The following is a 22120-nucleotide window of genomic DNA, read 5'->3' on the forward strand; positions in this document are numbered from 1 at the left end:
AGCGGTTCCTTACCCTTTGTCCTTTTACAGCAGGAGAGAAGTGCTGACCATATCTTTTACACTTGTGTCTTCTATTTTCCTGTGCATTTCTAGTACTAAACAAAGACACATCACAGATCCCATCAACCACTGAATTTAGTTATTACATGTGAGGGTGTGTGCAGAGGCTCTCAAAAATGGTTTGTGTGCTTCCTTGATTAACCAGCTATCTTAAAGGCAGAAAGCTTTCCCTGCTGCCTCTGTGCATTCTAGTTGAGTACCACTCCCAGTAAGTGAATGACCTGAAATGGAAAGATGTAGCACTCACTGAATCCTCCCAGATCCCAGTTTTCCGAGGGTGGCAATCTTTTTGTGTTTAGCATTACGTTCTTGACATATGCTGTGAAAGGAAGTGAAGTAATACATATTTATTGACCGGGTTCTACGATGAAAAGGTCTGTTTACATAAAAGTTGAAGCATTTTATTTAATGTAGACAAAATCATGCAGTCAAAAGCAAGGGATAATGCTTTAATTTGTCCAAATTTGTTTTGTCCTGCCTAACAAAGCGTTTCAAACCAGTTATGTATGTAACAATAGATAACAGTAGGTACCACCATTGAGAAAACAAAGACTGCATGCCTTGAGTATTCAATCTAGTCTGCAGTGGGCACCGGTTTGGGCTGGGTTATTTGGTGAAGATTTTGCCTGGCCATGAGCTCCAGGGGAGTTACAGAAAATGAACCTGCTAGCTCAGGACAACTGAGCTGCATACTGAAGAAAATCTTTTAAAAAATGTAAGCATGATTTGATTATTTTAACACAATACACTGGCCATTGCCAATCAATTAAAAATGGGAGAGAGTCAAAGTGATGTAATTGCACTAAAAGAGCCATCTGCTTTCCTACTGTACAGTAGATAGCTCTGTGAGACACCAGAAATATCCAAAACTCTCTTTAAGCTTTGCTAGATGAGGCCTTTAGAAGAAATTATTCCAGCAATATGAAGAATAATTTTTGCTAGGTCTCTTGAAAAACACTAAATACGTTTACCATATTTTGAAGATTACTAATTTGTTTGGGTGAGGTTGTGTTTTGCTTATCCAAAATTTATTTTGTGTAGAATAAGAAGTAAAGAATAAAAGCATTGACTAACACCATGGCAAAATCTATTACTAGTACCCTTTCCCTGAGAGCACAACAATATAGATCTTGCCTGTTTTACTTGTTATTGCTGCTTTTACAATGGAGACAGAGAGCAAGAACTGTTCTTTAGCCTTTTATTCTGATATCCCAAGCCATCCTTTTTTGCAATTTGTTTCATATATGGCATTTACTGTCTGGCAGGTGAATTACATGGCTTTGCCCTGTTTGATCTAGTCCTGCTTGTTTTTTGTTTAGTTTAGAAGTAGAATGTTCTGCAGTGCCTGATCTTCATTGCAGAAGAATTTGCTAACATCCCTGGTGACTTTGGGGTTGGAGTCTTTGCTTCCTTCTGCACCAATCATCTGAGTGGCAGCACAGATATGTGCTACCACCTCGCTGATTCATGCCAGCTTTCAGGCTCTCCATCCACAAAAGGAATGAAATAACCTTTTGTGTGTTCTCTCAACTACCACTTAGTTGGAGGGATATAGAAGTTCTTTTTAGGATTGAGCTGGAAGTGTTAAACAAAAGAGGGTTGTTTGCTGCTGACTATATTTCTTTTCAACTTGCAGCAGGATGAAATTCAATTTTGATGTTCGTTGTTTATTTTTTAAAGTGAACTTAAATACCTCCTTCCCTCCTCAATTTCTTTAAACTCAGTACTGCTTTTGAATAAGGTGTATGTATGTATGTATATTTTCTTAGTTAATGAGTTTTATATTTAGGGAGAAAAATTATATCAGTGCCTCCACAGCAACGTGACATGTTCTATGATTTCATTTGGCAAAATGAATTTTATCTTATATCCTGAATACTGCACACGGTTAAATAATTTAAATATAATTTAAATTTATTATAAAATAAATTAGAATGTGCTTATGGAAAAGTATCTGCTTCACATAATCTAGAAAAAAGTTTATTTATGATTTCCTCAGCACTTTATATAAAAACAGTGCAAAAATACATTCAGTTGCTCAAAGCATGAAAATCTGAAAAACCTCACATTAACACAGAAAAATTAAGGGCTATCGAAGCAATGAATTTCCCACAGAAATTAACAATAATTCTATAAGAGAAAATTACATATCTCTTGACTTCAAAACTATCTCATCCTTTCCAGCAGGAGGAAACCTAAGTAATTCTATAAGTCAAATGTAGAATCAACATAATTTCCTCATAACTGTTCTCTTTCACCAGCCGTCCTCTTGGCTTCTGGAGAACGGTCCATGCTTTAGTATTTAATTGTGCTCTCAGGATATGTGCCTGAAATGGTGCCCTCCTGAATTGCAGCTTTCCCGGATCCTAACGCTCCCTCTAATAAGTTCTTGTTGCTTCAAGAGAGTCTCTTGTTTCTCTTTTTCTTGCTCTGTTCTTTTATCTGCACCCACATGCCGCCCGGTGACTAACACGTCCTGGCTGTGCCCTTGCGGCACCATACAGTCCAAATCCTTTGCCTCTGGGCTCCAAATGCATGCACATAGGCAGGCTTTCATCTCTCTCTCTCTTGATTTGCTTTATAAGCAAAACTTAACAAGTGTTTTGCCTTCAGGTTATAAGATTATAAAAAAAATTCAGAACTCTTTACTAAGCTCCTTGCAAAGAGCAGAACATTCTTAAAGCCAAATAATGAAAGCAGTAACTAGTTGCTCACCAACAGGATATTGATTTCCACTGAGGCAGGACAGCATCCAAATAAAGGATATTTTTCTCTTTATTTTAGGCCACTCTTTCTTATTTAAGCATTCATTTTAATAACATTTCTTGAAGCTTCAGCTAAGGTGTGAAGTGGACACATTTTAAAATTCTCAGTGATAGAGTCAAGAAACAATTCAAATTGGAGTCAAGGAACAATTCAAATTGGAGTAGTGGATTTGTAATTGTTTGTCCAATATGCAACTGTGATGCAGAAGTTCTGAAATGTAGCAGTTCTTAAAAATCTTTAGTGATTATTTTTTTAGTTGAAGAAAAAGCAAGATCAAAATATTTATCTGGCATAAATAGGATAAAAAATAGCCAGGTGGATAAATGAGTGGTTATTGTATGGGCAGGCAGAAGGCGTTGAAAAATAAGGGGACTATTTCCAATAATCATCTTCTATATTAGCTGTCATGGGCACTGCAGAGCATGTATGAGGCCTGCACCCCTCCTTGATCCTCCATTTCTCAATGAATAATATGTAATTGTACTGCCCTGAAGAATTCTGTTCCATTCTCAAGAAAGAAATAGCTGTCAGAAAGGCAATAATGTAGCAGACTGTCTAATGCAGGTTTACAAGCAAGTACAAAAAAGCCAAATAATGTCTGTCATTACCAACAAGAAGAGCCCTGTTCCTTTTTTTTTTTTTTTTTTCATTTACCAGATGTCCGTCTGGTATCTGTGCTCTGAAACTCCCACACTGCTGTGTAGTGTGTTTCTGTTCATATTTTGTCCATGTGACATCTAGAATTAATGTCTCAAAACTGAGTTTGAGCATAGTTAGAGTTTATATTTCTGTAAATATTACCACTAATTTAATGCAGTGCATTATTACATGGGAGTTGTTTTACCCACTTAAGGAGAAACCCAGGCATGTGTGCTATGTAAATGAGTTTTCATTCTGTATACTGGAAATACAGGTTGAGTTGTAGTTTTTATATATGATATGCTTTGGAGCACCTTGGCAATTGGGGATAGCTGAACAATAAAGGTAAAGGTACGTGATGACAAATTTGTTTTGTCAAAATGCTGTAATTTATTTTTATGCTTTCTGTTGATTTTCTCGGTGGTGAAAGGTATAAGTCTGACAGCTTCTGGGCACTAATAATCTGTCTGTCAACGAAGATGGGAGAGTCAGGGCAGCAACAGTACAGGATTTCTTAGTGTCCCACAAGGACCCTCTCTAGTCTTTAAAAACTAGTTTACCCTTCAAACCATTCAACACTGTCTGTCCTTCCTGTCTTGGTGAGAATGCCAGGCAGGCTGCATATCTTGTGTCTGAGTTAATGAACATCTTTCCAACAGAAGTGAGCTATAGTCACTATTAGCTTTTACACAGACTACTGAGTAAATCTTAGTGTCAATAATTAGGGCTTCCTTTATTACTGGCTTCCTATGCTTTTCTTTTTTTTTGAGTTTTTTGTTGGTGTTGTTTTTGTTTTTTGTTTTTTTTTATGGACTTGACATTTACTTCCATGATAAGAAGCTTATTATTCCTACACATTATATGACAACTCCCAAACGGTGAACTGATGACAAATAATTTGAAGTGTTATGTATTGAAAACCTTTCAGATGTTATAATTGTCAGTATTGGTATTGTACACTACCAAACAGAAGTCCATAGATGTGCTGAAAATGTAGCTGAAAGCAATAGAGCACATTTGTTCTTATAGCCTGTGCTGCTGGTAGGTCTTAGAGTTTAATTTTCTTGAACTAGAGTCCTACTCAATTGTAAGTACAGCATAAACTGCAAGGCTGGAATTTACTGTATGAGGAAACTGACAATAAAACTGACAAAATGTATTTGGTCCCTGAAGTTATATGCAAAGGAGGCGCACATTTAGATTTTGTTGTTACTTTCCAGTAGTTAATGATGATTGTACATCGTCCACGCTTTTCCTATGAGTGATGTTGCATACAACCGCTCTGCAAACTTCAGTGACCAGGTGTGGAAATACGGAGTTAAAAGCACAGTGATGTCAGAAAGTCTCAAGCACATTGTACCAACAGCATCTCCTGCATTTTTACAGATTTACAGCAAAATGCATAGCTGTTATACATAGCATGGACTTGGGCATCTAGATAGACTTTAAATTAGATCCTGGGAAGCAGACAGCTACGTTCACTAAATATAGTCAGTTGAAGAGGATGCTATTAGCTGCAAAGAGTTGTTTGAAACTGAAATACAAGCTCTTCAAAAGGGTAGGCCTGTCTGAGTGAGAAGAAAATCTCAGATACACAAAGAATAAAGACAAAACTGAATGCTAATCTACTTGTAACACTATGTGTTGAATGAAGCAGGATGGTACCAATTCATCCATATAGAATTCCTAGACTATGCTGCAGAGAGATTTTTAGCATCTGTAAGCTGCCTTTCCTGCACTTACCACTTGCCACCATCACTAGAAGGTCCAAGTGGACATGCAATGTGGTCCTTGGATCTAGAGGAGTAAAACAGTTAAACCAACCACGACAGGAAATGCTGAGCTGTAGAGATTACCTTACAGGGGCTGGATTCTGACCATGGTTGAAGGAGGGAGAATAAAGCAAAACATAAAAATCCCAACAAAAAAAACAGCTAGGGGAAGTGGTGTATTACTGCATGCCACAGAGGCAGCACAGCTTACACCATGTACTGCTCTGTTTGTCTTGGCAGATCTGTGTGCGCGGATCTGGCTGTGGGCGTCATTCTGCCAAATATGGTCAGTGTTCAACTTACACCCATGTTTAGGTCTCTAGTTATGCGTTTGTCTACCATGTGCCTCTCTCTGCCAGTCCACAAAACAATGGCTTCCTAGCCATTTCTATTCTGAATATAAGATACAATTACTAATGTAAACAGTATGACCATGCACTAAATGTTGAGTTGAAGCTGCAAGATCCGATATATTAGATATTTTGCCTGTAAGCCAAAAAGAAAATATAGGCATAATAAAGATGCTTTTAGTCATGGTTGCTGTCACAAAATTAGATCAGAAAAATTCTATGTAGTTTCCACCACAATGGATTATGACATCTTGTTGGTACAGGTTGCAACGTTTCATGGCATGCAGTGCAGAATGCCTCATGGTGATGCTCAATGCATTTCATGACCTGTTTTTGGCAGCTTCTGGGGCATCCTTTGCACAGCTGAATTTGTGTGCTCTCCTTTCTTCTTTGCTTAGGAGCAAGGCACACATTACAAAACATTGAAGTCCCATCTCATAAACCATCTATGTCCAATTGTGTTTCTTTATCCCTCTGATGATGCGAAAGTCAAATTGATATGTACAAATAATACTAATAACTTTTATATATTTATGCTTGTTGCAACTTATCAGCTGAAGATTCTTTACATCTGCTATAGATGTTAAATGCTTTTTATGTGGATGGATAAAGTTAATTAATTGTTCTATGGACAGACAGATTTAGATAAATAATCATAATTCCATATATTATCTCTGAGTTCTGGATTTTACATTTAGATCTCTGAAGTGTATCTGTGATGAGTAAAATCATAAACAAAAAGAAATTTCCTTGGTTACTGTGCATCTGAGGAGGCTTCTAGCAGATTCTGATTACAGCAGATACCTGATGTGAAAAGAAGCAAAAGTGAACCCATCCTGCTTCAGCTACCTGCACTGTGAATACTCTGAAATTTCACCTCTATTTTCTTTGGAAGAAACATCATGTTTTTTACAAATTAGTTCTGCACAAAGAATTATAGGAGCATCTTTTTGCCTTTACTGGAGTTCAGGGGTTGTCTGTTGTGAGAAGCCCCTCAAATGCATAGCTTCTTTCACTTTCTGGGGCTAAATGTGCTGATCTCAGTCCAGAACCAATTGTTTGAGCACCATGTTGAATGTGTATCCTCCCCTCCTTGCATTGTTTATACCATTGTGTGTTACACTGTATGTGTATTTCCCTGATTTCTCCCAGTTAAGCTTTTGCTTTGTTCTGTAGTCTGATAGAATGCCTTTATAAAGTTTTCAGTGTTTCTTACCTTTATTCTCCTTTGTGTAACCTGAATTTTAATTATCCCTTCCTCTCTTTTCCCTGCTGCTGTTTTACAATTTTTATTTTCCTGTCTACTTTGTGAGCAGACTATTCCATATCATCAATTTTATTCCACTGTGTTTTCTTCTTGTAGTCAAGCAGTTTTCTGTTCTTCTCTGTAGAATTACACTTTATGACTACCAGGCCATGTGTAGAACAAACAAAGAGAGTAGCGACAGTGCCCATAGCTTACTGGACGTAAGTATAGTCAATTTTCTGAGCACCCTTCCATGCAATCATCAAAGAAAATTGTTGCAAATATCTCATGGCCATTGCAAGCCCATTATTTTGATTTGGAATGCTCACAGCTCTTTGTGTTTATCCTACTCCATACAAGGAAATGGTTCATTCTAAACAAACACAGAGTATTAAGCACTTTCAAGGTTCAAATACTTACACAATCATTTTTAATGCTGGGTCACCATTTCTAAGGTTTTGTTGGAATTTCCTTTCCAACATATGAATCCTCCTTCCTAGGACTGTAATTTTGGCAATTGATTGTGCTTTGTTTGGGGGACTGAAATCATATATGCCTTTTCTGTATGCAAACACATGCAGGCAGAAATGTAATTTAGATTAAAACTTGAGATTTTTTTCATGTGAATGGATTGGTTCATTGCCAAGGCACACAAGCCAGTGATTCTATCAAGTTTGTTTTTGGGTTTTTTTCTTAGTGTTTAAAGAAGATCCATTTTAAAGTAGAATTTCACTGCATTGAAACCCTTGTCTTGCAGACAGATCTGAGACCTTGTCTCTCTGCAAGACCTAATTAGAGTCAAGCTGGGTCTTGCAAGGGCAACATTTCCCTGTTACTATTTCATATCTCTAGCTAATAAACCCAAAGGTATTTTATCATCATGTGTGTATTTTACTGTAAGGTGTTAGACAAAGTACACTTTCTACATATTAAAAAAAAAAGAACAAGATAGGACTGTATTAACATGAAAAATTCTTATATAAAGACACTAGCAAAACACAGATTTTAACAGTCTGGAAAATCTATCTGATAGTATTTTCAAATGTACATGGATCTATCAAGACACAAAAAAATCTACATATAGTTAAACTGTTGAGAAATGTCAAAGTTCTGGCAACTTCCAACTAGCTGTATATAGCTTCTCTGGTTTAATAATAACATGTATTTTAAGATGTCTTTGTTCACATATTTACCTGATTCTGTGTTTTCCAAGAACATGCAAATTTGGATTTGCTGCACTTACCAGTCTGTTATCCACTAAAACCTTTCAGGTTTTCTGATTTAGAATTAAAATAAATAAGATGTCCCACAGGGCTGACCTTCTGTTTTCTTTTCATCTCTAGGAAAGACTAGTAGCTTTTTATCTTTTCCTATACAACAGTCCTTAATGAAGTGCAAATCTCTACTGTCTTGGGCATTACACATTCTGCTGCCTTGCTCTTTCAACCTCTCATGCCACTGACTGATACTAGTTCATTGGCTCTGAGAGTTATCAGCCTTTTGCAGTAATACTGATTCAGTATGGTTAAGCATGATTTTAGATACCTGAGTAATGTTCTTAAAGTCAATATGACCTCTTAGATATACTAAAATACTCTCTTGATATGGAATCTGAAAAGTCTGAAAAAAATTATGCAACTAGGAGGCTCTAACACAAATGTGTGAGACAAAGGTAGATTCCTTTCCAAATTTCTGGAAACTTAACTTTTCTACCTAAGATTATTACATAAAAGAATAATCCTATTGATATTCTTTTCAGAAATACAACATTCAAAATGTAGTAGAAGTGCTGTAAACACAAAATTTCCAAAGTATTTGCTATATTTGTTACGATTGAAAAAAACAGAGAAGGGAAGAATCTGAAAAACTACTTAAAGTGCTAATAACTGAGCCTTAAAAATGACACACATATATTCATTTAGGTAAATTCAAACTTCAGAAGTTTTCTCTAGCCTAATTAGACTGAGATAATGAATATTTATATTATAGAGCAGCAAGTCTGTGAATTGAAGCCTAAGAAAAGCTCATGTTATCTACCAGAGCTATTCCTCCAGCAATACCCTGGGAAATAGGAACCCCTAGAGGTTAAATATTTAAGAATCATTTGCAAAACTTTCCTTTTCTAACTGATGTTCTGTGTATATGATCAACGACATTAAAAGGAAATTTCATTACTTTGTATTTTAATATTCAGTATAGTAATATTTGTTTCTTTATAAGAAAGTTCTTTTTCTCATGCTACCCATGCATTTTAATATCCATAACATTGTCTTTACATGAAGAATTCAGTTAAGATATAAATACTGCATGTTCTGCCTTTTTATTAAATTAGTTGCTTCTCTTCAGCCTTATAATGCCTTCTTTGCTGCAGTAAAATGGATTATGACTGAGCTTGTCTTGTAAGTAAATTTTATCAAGAACTTAATTGTATGAAATAATGACCATTTGTACTTTTGAATACTGAATGAATACTTGTGCTTTTTGCCTTTAAAATGCATTGGTGATGCTTCTATTATATGATTTGAAATATAGTAATATTTGTTATTTTTTTCTTTCCAATTTTGCATTGTTAAAATCAGAAAAAATGGGGTGTACTTATTATGTTTTTCATGGTCTTTGCTGATACCTGTATGTGCTTGCTTAGTAAGCCTGGCAGATCATGGTATGCAAACCAAATTTATTATTGTGGTTACTGTTAAATTTTACAGTATTGCTGCTTGTAGTGCTGCCTGGGTGGGCTGCTGCCAATATAGCAAATTGTTACAGTGGCTCACTGTATTGATTGTCACTTCCAAATTTCTGTAAGATGGACCTTTTACAGTATTTGCCAGATTAAGTGGATTCTGGATGTTGCTGAATTTTTTGACCTGGCCTAATTCTTCTAAGATTTCAAGTTAATACAGAATGAGCATGGCCTTTAAGAGAGATTGTCTAAGAAATTGCAGAGAAATATCTGATGGAGAAGAGGAAGCCTTAAATTGTATCATGTATTATTAGCCTATACATTTATTTTTTTATTGTAAGAGAGCACAGTTACAGATAAAAATTAATTTTATTGTTGTTGGTATAGAACTATTTTTTTCTTGTAATTTTGTTTTAATTGTGAATTATATGAGCTTCAGTCAAAGTTTGGAATAAGAGTTAAAGGGTTAAACCAAACGGTTATTGCCAGAGGGCAGAGGATGAGCTTAAATACAGCTTTCCAAGTAAATATCAGGGAAAGAAATCATGTTAAAATGAGACTTTGATGCTAGCTATAGAAGAAAATTTGTGTGTTTATAAGTATTGTTGCACGTGCATATGGTAACCTGCATGTTGTTTCCACATTCTTTACAATTACAATAACTGAATTGCAATATATTTTAGTGGGAAAATTCTCTACACATCTACTTAGAGCTGGTTAGACACTGCTTAATCAATCTTTTCTGCTCCTAGAAATAAATTAGTTTTACTATTGTAGTGCCAGAATTAATATAAGCAAGGATTTTATGTATACTCTTTTGCTGTAGCCAGGAAAGTTATAATCCTATGGTATTTTACTTGAGAGTCAAAATATGAAGAAATAATGTTCACTAATGTTTGACAGTAAAAATACTGTGTGTTGCCATGCATTGGAATTGGACGCTTCACATTAGATCAGTACTTTAAATTAATAACAGGTAAACCTGTTACATGGTGATGGGGTTAAAGTCACAATAAATTCTCTGTGATAAGATAAAAATAAGAGAATTGCAGTAGTTGATAATCCCAGTTATCCTAGTAACACAAATTTCATTTCTGTGTCAGCTTTTATTAATGATGTTGAACTACTGCCAGTTTTGTGCTTTGAAAACATTCTGTAGGATAATATGAAAACTCTAATGATTTCTTTAGGTTCCTTGTGGAATTTAATCTATGCAGTTGGTGGCACTCTGATCTAACAGCAAAAGGTAAGTGTGATATTCCCCCCCCCCAGCCATAATGACAGAAATGGCTAGATTGAATTGGATTTTGAAACTCATATGTTTGTAAAATGTTTTAAAACAAATAATACACATCTGATAACAATGGTATGTCTCCCACATCAGCATCCTCTTCTTTGTTAATACTTCCCAAAACACAAGATAATTAAGATCTTCTATGAACAACCACAAAGTGGTTGTCTGTACTATAGGAACACAGTACAATACCATACTGGAAAAATTAAAAATAGTAGATAATTAGTAAATATGTTTGTTGTGGTTTTTTTTTTTAAATGTTTCCCTTAGTTCCAAGCCAGTCTTTGTGAATAAAGGAATTATACTAGACTTTTTCTGCTTATGCTACACTTTTTCTAGAGTTTCTGTAATATGTAGGGGGTTACTATGCTTAAAAATGCCATTTCAACAAAAGTCCACAGGAACATGGTCATCTCCATATAATTTCATATGAAAATAATTTTTAAGGACTAACGGTTACTTTTTAAACAAGAATGGTTACAACTTTTTTTGTTTAGTTTTATCATTCCATTCAAAACAGACATTTTAAAGTAGTAAAATCTAGTTTAATTAAAATTTTGTTTATTCAAAATATTTTCTAATAGGGAGGTTTCATTTGAAATAATAATGAAACTTAAGCTGCTCCTATAAGAATTGGAAATGTTCAGTGTCAGCTGTCTCATAGTTTAGCAGACTTCTGGCATTTCAGAAGCATTGCTCAAAAGTAAAGAGCTAATTTACAAGAGGGGAGCTCTTCAATTGGCTATTGCATAGGCCATCTTCAGCCTCATGCTTGCAGATTTGCCTATTTCTTAGCAAAGCAGAGGATAAAATTGCTACTTGAGGCTTCAGTTTGTATTTGCATTGCCTGGATACTGGGCTGTCTTTATGCCAAAATAATATTCTGTCTGAACTTAAGGTATTGGGGAAAATGGAACATAATGATGCCCTGGAATATTCCAGCATCCCCTGCAGTAATAAGATGCTCAAGCTCTTCTAGCAAAAATATCTACCCTGGAGCAACTGTAAAATATGGCAGTAAATGGCAAAGCACATCAGGCTGCCTAACCTGGTGTAAAGGGGAGATAGAGAGGCTGAGATGAGTGAATATTTGAAAAGGCCCTTCTGGAAGTGTAGGTGCATGAAACTGGCATAGCCTTTCCCATGGTGCTGCACACTGCAGTATACATTGTGGTTACTTGAACAATGAGCCTGAAATAGAGTGGACACAAACCAGCCAGACTCTGCTTTTGGGGCTGCTTCGTAAACAGCAGAGCCTACACAGGTCCTCTAAAATCAAGATTAATTTTTCAGCTGTTTCCCTACCCATGATGAAAAATGTCTTTCACTCTGATGAATGTGAAGGACAGTAAGGTTTGCTGTGCTAGACCCAGAAAATGCAAAACTTCCCTATGTTTGAAGAGGAAGGCAGGTAAGCCAGTCTTAGTCCTTAATGTTTGCAGAACAGTGCAAAGCAGACAGTGAAGGGAATGAGTAACTTCTATGGATGTTTTTTCAAGTGTACTGTACAAATATACCTTGATATATCCTGACATTAAACGTCCAATGACAGTTGCATTGGATGTTAGGGAAAATATTAAAAATATTTTAAAAATATTAAAAATATTTATATATATATATATATTTATAAAAAATCAATTCCTCTAATGGAGAAATTGTTTCCTGAACAAATTGTGACATCAATTAATAGAGCATCATGTATTACCATGAGCCTAGAGGATCCCCACACACCTGCCAATTTAGTAAATCCTAGTATGACAAATACTTCCACACAAGATCTTGTAATCTCCATCACATTTGTAAATGAGAGAAAAGAAAATGATGGCTAAACCTTGGGCAACCCAATTGTTTCTGGACTCTGACGAGGTGCTGGAAATGAAACCCATGGACCTTTGGCAGTCTCCTTGTTACACAAGCCATATGTTGATGATACAAGTGAGGGCAGAACTAAAATACAGGTGATAAATTTCAGTCATTCTTGGTAACAGATAAGGGGAACTAAAGAGAAAGGGAGAGGTGCAGTAGAACTAGTGAGACAATTTAAAAAAAAAACAAACAAAAAAAACCCAAAAAAGCTAAGTTGTTAAATATGTCACAACCACAGAGAAAATATCAGCAATAACAAAACTTTTCTGAGCAACTCCCTTGAGATCTGTGCATCTGCAGAAATGCTTTTTAAATTATATACAAATGAACAGCTCATCATTGCATGCCCTAGTGCATGTTTGCAAATGCAGTTTTGGTCATTACCCTGGCACTGTGCAGCAGATAGACCACTGGCTCTGAAACAGATTATCTTGAATGGAGGATCTGTCGAGTCCAAGAGCCTGTTCAGTGTAATCTATTTTTGTCATACCTTGTCTTGTTTTCTCACTTAGCAATTAGTTTAAGATAGGCTTAACATTTGTGCTGATGTGCAAGTGTATCTCTCTGCTAAGGAAGAATGAAGGGGTGGGGAGGAAAAAGAAAGGGAATGAGGGAGAGTCACCGTTCCATCAGGTGTGAGAGTCAGAAGAGCTGCCTTAGGTTCCCAGCTTTGCTGTTGTCCTGTAGTTTGACCTTGAATCAATCTCACTGCTTCATGGTACCTCAAATTCCCAATCTTTACAATGTAAATAGTGACACTTTCTTTTCCTTTGCACTGCAAGGGCTTCAGATTTAGTGTTACAGAGTCTTAATTATTACTGTTTTGGGAAGTAGATAACAAGCATTGGTTCTGGGCAAGCTAACACTTCTGCCCCCCACCCGCAGAGTTATTCTAAGTGCTGAAACTCTGCAAAGATTCCCAAGCTGTAAGCCCAAAATGGGTTTTGGCTTCAGTAAAACGTACCATATTTTAGATATAAAATAAAAGTAAACTCCCTACATAACAGTGATGGACAGCATCATTGAAATAAGAATGACAGTAAGTCCATCTTTAATCTATGGAGAAAGAATAAAACTTGTGCATAAATGTACTGTAAGTTGGCAGTGGCTAAAACATGAAGAACCACTTTAGCAGTTATGTCTTACAAAATTGCATTCCATGGATAAACTTTTTTTAATTGAAAAAATAGTGTTATGCACTGCCTAGGAAATCTCACAGGGTGGCAGAAGCTGAGTAACATTTCCAGTCTCAGTGAACTCTGTAATGCAGCATATCATGTTATTCAGAATTTTGTGTGCTGTTCTTCCCATGTTAACATCAAGATATTTTTTCCTGTGCCTATAGCTCAGAGGTTGAAACAAACCCTAGAGCCCTGTGATACTGAATATCCAGCTTTTGTTTCCGAACGCACTATAAAGGAGACCACGGGGAATATTGCTTGCGATGACTGTTTCAAGTAAGCCCTTTCAATGTTTTTTTTTATACAACTGTTTGTGACAAAGCAGTAAAACTGAATTATTCAAGGTAAAGTTGAAGAACGTACAGGTCTGCTATGTTTTATCTTCTATATTGACCTCTGTCAGGGTGTCATTTCTCTTATTACAAGGGTCATCTTAAAGTTTGATACTCTTAACTTAAGGCAATGCCTGTTCTTTTCTACCAAAAAAAGTAAAACCAGTAGAGGCTGATGCTAATTTCAAAGAATAGTGAATGCTTTAAGACTTTTCTTGGACACAGACAGGATTCTAAAAGCATATTTTGTGAAGACTTAGTTATAAAAGGGTTAGTGCTGTTAGATCTCCTATACAGGAATGACTGGATAGGTTAGAAGTTTCCTTGTGGTACAGTGAGATCTGGTTGTTTTACTTGCATGCCAAACAGTGTTTCCTTCTTAGAATTGTTAGTCTGAAAGAGTGGGATGGGATTAAACCTATCTTCCAAACTGTCAGTGCTGGGAAGCTGAGTTAGTAGTAACAAATCTCACGTCAGTGCTGTAACCTTGTCAGTCCTACCATTGCTACTGTAAAGTCTCCCCTCCTAGGGTTAAAAGACAAAGACTTCAGTCTAACTTTCCTCCTTCATACTGAAAATGTCTTTTCTCTGCATTCTGTGCTTATGTCCAGGGATGTTTTTACTGTAGTTCTGTTACATTGTAATTGAAGAATTGCACAGGTGTTGTTTATGCAAATTTCTGCGTTTCGCTAAGTCTCTTAATTTGATTTTCTTTATGCTGAGAGGTAATCATTGCAAAGGAGATGTGTATTTATAGCAATAATTTATCTATCAATATAAAATGTCAAGAAGAATTTATAAATCAAACAAAAATGGTTACAACCCTCCCTTTTCAGACTAAATTAATCTAGAGGTGGAAACTCTTGGAAGTCAGTAGGTGTGCTTTTGGAATTGCTCCTAAATATTCTCTGTGATATCTTCATTGTTTAAAAGCAGGAAATAGGAGTAAGAACACTGGGGGTGTATTTTAAGTGTTAATATTCCCTTTTAATTTGCTACTGACCAACTTCTAATTATAAGGAAATGATGAATGTCTAGTATGAACAATTGTTTTTATATGGCCTTGTGGGATAGAAGCACAAAAGTACTTTGCAAATTGATCTAAGGAACCCTTTAAGTGTAACAATAACCCCCACTGCCTGAGAAGTACAAACTCAACAAAATCAAGACGTGACTTTTCCACTTGACATATCAAATACAATATAAGTTACAATGCTGTGAGTGCTTCATGCCAGCATTGTAGAATTCATGCAGCCTTACTGTGTGTTCATTCAGCAGAAGATTACTGAGAATTTGTACAGGTTATCATACATCTTGTCTGTTTGCAATATTTAAACATACATGATTCCACGAAAAGAAGATTAATTTAACAGGACCTGTTTTTTTCAAAGGAATGCAGATTTCAGCCTGTCTTCTTAGGTAACTTCAGGTCAAAGGAAATAACTTTCAAAAATAACACAATTCTGCAATACTTGGACAGCACTGAGCTGGAAACTGAGTTTAGTGAAAATTATAGTATTTCAAAAATAATGCACTAAGATCTTTTTCATAGAAAAACATTTTGTGTTCCACAGTGGAACAAAAAAATAAAAGAAAACCATGTAAGTTACAAACTGATCTCAAGGCACCCATTATTTTTCTCCACAAGCAATGGCAAAACCTAAAGAAATAATCCAGAAGAACTATTAGATTCTCATGGGAAAGTTCTTCATTATACCATTTACCCACTGTCATTAACAATCTACAAATTGCATCTAAGATTGCAGGCTGCGTTGGATTCCAAATATTTTTGTTATAACCCAGGACACTTTCCCGCAGAACAGCTAAGGAATTTGACCCAAAGTCCTTTGTAGACCTACATCTTCTGACCCAGTTTTCTGTTTCATGGCCTCAGTAGCAATAAATATTTTTACAAGCAAGTGTATTGCTAAATACTTGTAATTTAAGAATGATAGGCTCCATCAGTCAAAATTAAAGTTCGACCTCATCTGCAGCGAGTTTGAACTGATCCTGTGTTCAACGGTTAATCTGCACCACATTGTTGCATACTGGGCTCTTGATTCAGATCTCTTTGAGTCAATGGGATTATTTTGTGTCCTTGGATCATGTTACAGATTAATCTGTTTGTGATATATACTTGGGAATCTTGATTACTAATAGAAAAAATTATTTTTAGATATTTAGCTAAATATACTCCCCCTCTAGTGTTGCAAACCTATTTGAAAGACACCGGAAAAGTCAATATGTTGGGAACAGATGCGTAAAGCCATGCAGATAGTGTGCTGCAAGAAAGTTAGTGTCAGGAGTTACTCATTCAAGTCACTGTCTTTTATTCCTACAGTGTCAGGCACTACTGTAAAGCCCTTGCATGAAAAAGGAGACTAAAAGCAGTCTCTTAGTAGAAGTAAAAATGATGACTGATATTAATCAAAACTGCATAATGTTACTTAGATAAGACATTTTGGAGCACAAACACTGTGTTATTGCTAACAAAGTCACAGTCATAGACTACAAAGTCACACAGGTGACACCATCCTGGGTGTGCTGCTACTGATCTACCAGGAATACTCTGAACTTCATGGTTACCAAGGGGAACAGTTACCAACTGTAGCTATAAACTCAGCCTTATTCTTATAAATGCTTTCAATCATAATTTTTAATCTTGGGTACTAAATCAAGTATCTTCACAAATAAATCACACAGTAGAAAGGACTACATGCTAATTACTTCACAAATAGCTGGCTCAACTTTTCAGCCATCTCTGAAAACTTGATGGAAGGACATCTATACACTTAAGCAGCCTTTGGGTCAGGCAATAAGAGTATACAGACATAGAAAATACACTCTCTAGATGTAAACTTATCTCTTAGTAGCAAAAAAATAAATGCTACTTTGGGATAATTTGCAATGTTTAAAAATAATTTTCAAAAATATAGGTTTTATTAAGAAAGCAGGAGCCTGAAAGAAAATAAGAATTAACATGAGAATGTCATTAGGGTCAGGGTTTGGCTGTCCCACCCCATAATTTATTGTTATTCAATATCCTAGTGATTATTAAATTAATCTGTTATTTAAACAGCAATCACAAACAAGTCAAGCCACATTTTCTAAGCACTGTCAATAAGACAGAAAAACTAGAATTTTTAAAAAGATTTGAAATACTTCCATATTTTCCAGTAAGCTTTTCCCTATGTAGCAAAAAACCTCTTCTTTTTTTTTCCTTTTTTTTTTTAATTTAAAAAGAAAAAAGGAAGAGAAAGCATTACTTCTGAAAAATCAGATGATAGACTGTTGAATGTTCTATGGCAGCTTTAGTGTTGGAAATAGTTAATTGCTGAAGAGCAATGTTTTTTCTTTTTCAATGCTGACTGGCACTCTTGCTGTTGCGTCAGAGCGACACTAATGCCAAATGCACTTGGTATGGGTTTTAAAGGCATTGTGCTGCTTGCAGATATGTTTTTGATTAGACGTTAAATTCAAAGTCTTTGGCTAAATAAGCATCTCAATGCTGTTTGCAGTTTTATGAGGTATTGCCCTGATCTGTTAGCCAATTCTTAATACAAGTGAGCATGTCAACCAAAGTTCTTCAGCAATCCTCACTGATTACATTACCAGTTTTTGCTTTCTGGTGATCTCAGCATTGCAAAATTTAATTGTTGATACTTAAAAAGCACTAAAAATGTCTAGGGAAAGCATTCTTAGAAAGACCAAGCTGTTAAATTAGAAAGGGTGATGGCTGTTACGATATTTGACCAGAGAGTTACCTGATCTTTTTAGTATATCCACTCATCTGTTTGCAGAACAAACAAAATAAGTTTTCTCTAATTACAAATCTTGGTTTTTTGCGTGAAAATTCAGATGTTTCGTTTAGCTTCATTTAGGAAATTCAGTTATTTCCAGTATTAACTCAGGCTGCTATGAGTGTGGGTATAGATGTTCAGTAAGGCACAGCAGCTTATCCATTTGACTGTTTATACATGAAGTATATAACTTAAAATTTCAGTCACAAGGAAACATACCAAGGAACCATAGTTGCCCTATTTACATATTCAACTGTAGAAATGATGGGTGTACAAATCAGGCAGCAGTCACACAGACAAATGCTTAAAAATCTGCCCTTTTAACCTCTCCTGTTCATGTGTGATGACATACTGGACTTGGATGCGGATCAAAAATCTGGCCTTACTTCCAGTGACCCAAGGAGCAAAACCCCATTCTCTTTTAATTGCAGCACTCAGAGGTCCACAAGGTCAATTCCAAAAACCCAAAGAAACTGTTTTGTTCCCAGTTGATTCTTTGTGCACAGTCCTGAGACACACAATAAATAGAAAAATAACTATGAGAAAGCTATATTTTCACTAGGGAAGCAAGGAAGTAAGTAACTGCAATCATCTTAACCCTGAGTAAGACTTATGTGTGTGTTTTAATTAGACAAGATGAATGTGTTGCCTTTGTTGTGTATCACATGTAAGTTGCCTGTTAAATTGATAGAAACTACTTATTTGATTAAACACTCTCCCATGTATTATATTTTTGGCCCATTGGAATGTTCATAAGCAGACAATTATGCAACAGGGAAAATAATCAATTTAGCAAATGCCTTCTCTGGCTTTCTTATAGACTGGGTGTTAAGTGCTGTTCATTGCCAATAAAAAGAGGTAAATGGTGATGGAGTTATAGTTCAGGATGACACTGAACCCTTCATGTGGAGTCATAATGGCAAATTTGTCCACTGAATGTGCTTATTTTGCAGTAATAGATAAATAACAATACAAATTAGATTCAGATTGTTCTGGGCATGACTATACTAATGTCAGGACTAGTGCAATCTACAGACATTAAAATGGTAATGGTTTTTAAAAACCACTTAATCTTGAGACGGACCATCATTTGCTACAATATTTCTGCATTTCTTTCCCAGCAGAAGCTTGCCAAACTGCTGTACTTGATCATGTTTAAAATGTGTAAATAAATACGCAGTTCAATTTCCCATGAAATAAATAATCATTTGCATTTTCAGATGTAGTTAGTTTACTGCTAAACAAATCAGCTTGCCACATAAAACAAACAAAGCATCAAGGGCCAATTTCTTCTCATTTGGAGCCCCAGCTACATATATCAGAATATCTCTAGATTTCCTGAACTAGTTTGGGCAGTAAATTATAGTCAATCTTCTAGAAGACATTTTGGGTTGTATTCATTTTACTGTATCCATCTTACAGGTCCCTGAAGAAACCCAAATATTCTCTGTATTTCATGATACTCTACTTAGAGTGAACATTTTTACATTTGCTTTTTCAGCAGCCATGAAAAGTACACATACACCATGTGTACAAGTGGTTTAGACCAATGTCCGTGTTGAGCCGTAGGTGTGCCAGAGCCAAACTGCTCACTGCTGATCTTGCCAGTGTTGAAAAAGGTCTTAGTCTCAAAGAGCATAGAAATCAAGGAGAAACTTCAAGGGAAACTCAGTATTTTGCATACCCCAGTAGCTAACTGTTGAAGTCTCTAGAATTCAAATCTAATTCAATCTAAATTCTCTGTTTTGAAAATCAGAGCTTGCAGACTTGCAAAATACTTGTTAGCATTAAAAACTCTGTATTTGCAGCAACAGCAGCATTGGTAGAAAAAAACCCAAAACTCTAGAAGATCCCAAAAGGTTTTATTTTTCCTGTCCTTCCCTTGTAAAAAATATCAAATTATGCAATTTAAACTGCTAGATTTGTTTATTAAAGGCTTTTATACTTAGCTTAAAATACTATATTGTGTGCTAGCCACACATCTCCAATTGTGTGCTGAGTAACTTCCTCTTCACTCCAAAGGCAACCGTGATTATAACGTTTGTCATACAGGTGCAATTTAAAGTCACTGTATGGGTAATTTAACTCTACCCTTTGATAATGTATATTTTGAATGGAGAGTTCAGGAAACACAGTAAATTACTACTTTCATTTAAGAAAATAGGTATATGAAATAATAGGGCAAGACATCTATAAGTTACCAGGCACGTCTGTGCCTGCCAGTCATTAGTTTAACAATCCTTTGGTCAGTTTTCAAAGGGTTTTTGGTGTTTTGTGTTTTTTTCTGTTTGCTTGGGGTTTGGGTTTTCTGGATTATGTTTTTAAATAGACAAATATTCCTTTTGGTTTCAGAATTTTTTTTAGTGTTCTTGTTGAATTCAGAACTATCGTAGCTGCTTATACACAGAACACCACCTTAGACTGAAAATAGCCTTTCATAATTATTCTGTTTCTATGTCAGTGTTCCCCCCAAAATCAGAACCTTGGAATTTTTTTGTTTAGTTGACAAAACCATGCAAATCTGTATTCAGCGTCTGTCTCTCAATTTGCTTTGCATTGTAATCATAAAAGAAGCTAGAGAATGAAAGAATCACTATGGATCAAAGGAAAAAAAATGTATTGAATGTTAAAAAAAAAAATGCTGACCAAAGCCATCTTTGTCAAAGGCAAGGAATACAGATTCAATGAGAGGGGGACTCTACAGAACAAAGAGAAAGACAAGGAATTGTACAGTGATCTTTTCTTGCAGATGTGTGCAAATTTTTCAGTAGGAGACTAAGTAGCACTGACCACGTGGTCTGTCTGTAAGTAGTGTAAAATCTTAGAGATACATGTGCCAGCTTCCCAGCAATTCTATTAATGTTGTCATTAGTTCCACTGTAGGTTTTTTCCTGAACTAGTAGGGTGAGATGAGCTCACTCTCTTAACTCCCTACTTCCCTACTTACGACTTCCCCATCAGTCAAGAGCTGAACTGCTTGAGAAGTTTGCACATGAAACTTTTATGTGGGACGTTGGTGGTCTCCACCTATTTGCTGTTTGTTGTTAACCTCAGTAGTGCTATGAAGTGTAAATATTACAACTAATTAAGAGTTAACATAATTTTAGATTTTAAATAAGCAGCAATAAATATTAATTGATTGATTGATTGATAGATGGAAGCTGGCACAATGAAAGGATGCTTTGTAATGACAGGAGATTTAAAAAGTTGTGTGAACGCCATAATACTTTGAGCTGAGTAGCAATATATAAATAAAAGAAGGCTTGGAATGGGAACATTATATAAATTGGAAAACACTGCAGTGAATTTTTAAAGTTAGACACATTTGTGAAGAATTGCTAAAACTAAGAAATTCATTTCAGTTTATAATGTATTCATATTATAGTCTGATGAAAAACAATGCAAACATTGGGCATCTGCACATTTAGCACTACTCTGTATAAAGGATTTGAGACCTTAGCAGATATTTAGTAGCCTTAACTTGGAAAAACAACATGAGTTTTAGGTTTTGAGTGCCATGCAAGGAGCACTTACATATTACCTAAAATACTATAGGGTTTTCACTAGCTATGGAGAAGCTGGCATGCAGCATACTTAATTCTGAACGTGCGGCCTTCTCAATCATTGCTGAAGTCTATATTCACAGAAATAAATTAACAGCATCCTTGAGAAGCACATTGTGGGCACGTCTGATGAGCACTTCCATTCTAGGATTTATGACAATTTTGTTGGAAATCTCCTGGTCATCTCTAGTTTTTATACTTCAGCTTGCAGTTCTTTGTTTGAGCCATATCATCTTTGTAGAGCAGACTAGACCTAAATCTGTGGAAAGACTGGTTACCATTTAATACAATTAAAAAGTTGTTTTTACAATGTCACGATATTTGTGAGCCTTCCTAAATCAGAGGAAATAACTGGCATGTTAATCTTTAAACTACATTTAGAATCTAGCTCTCTAGCTTAGATATAATCTAATATTTTAAAAACATTGTCTCAGATGTCTCTCAATACAAACCACAGCTACATAAGTAGTGCTAAAAAAACTGCTAAAAACGCGTTGGTTAACATGCTGTAGTACAACTACATTTTCCAGTCTGGATAACTTCTTTGACCTCTTTATCATCTTCCTGC

General features: G+C 35.7%; 1 protein-coding gene across 1 annotated transcript in view; it reads left to right on the top strand.

Moving 5' to 3' along the window:
• Positions 1 to 22120, top strand: part of CACNA2D3 (calcium channel, voltage-dependent, alpha 2/delta subunit 3) — a 366879-nt gene that overhangs the window by 334582 nt on the left and 10177 nt on the right. Inside the window, exons 32-35 of the mRNA XM_009993350.1 lie at positions 6979 to 7054; positions 9180 to 9232; positions 10707 to 10762; positions 14022 to 14133. Coding sequence (XP_009991652.1) covers positions 6979 to 7054; positions 9180 to 9232; positions 10707 to 10762; positions 14022 to 14133 — 297 coding nt within the window. The remainder of the gene's footprint in view (positions 1 to 6978; positions 7055 to 9179; positions 9233 to 10706; positions 10763 to 14021; positions 14134 to 22120) is intronic.

Source organism: Chaetura pelagica, unplaced genomic scaffold (genome assembly GCF_000747805.2).
Source record: "Chaetura pelagica isolate M959 unplaced genomic scaffold, ChaPel_1.0 scaffold630, whole genome shotgun sequence".
Classification (NCBI taxonomy): domain Eukaryota; kingdom Metazoa; phylum Chordata; class Aves; order Apodiformes; family Apodidae; genus Chaetura; species Chaetura pelagica.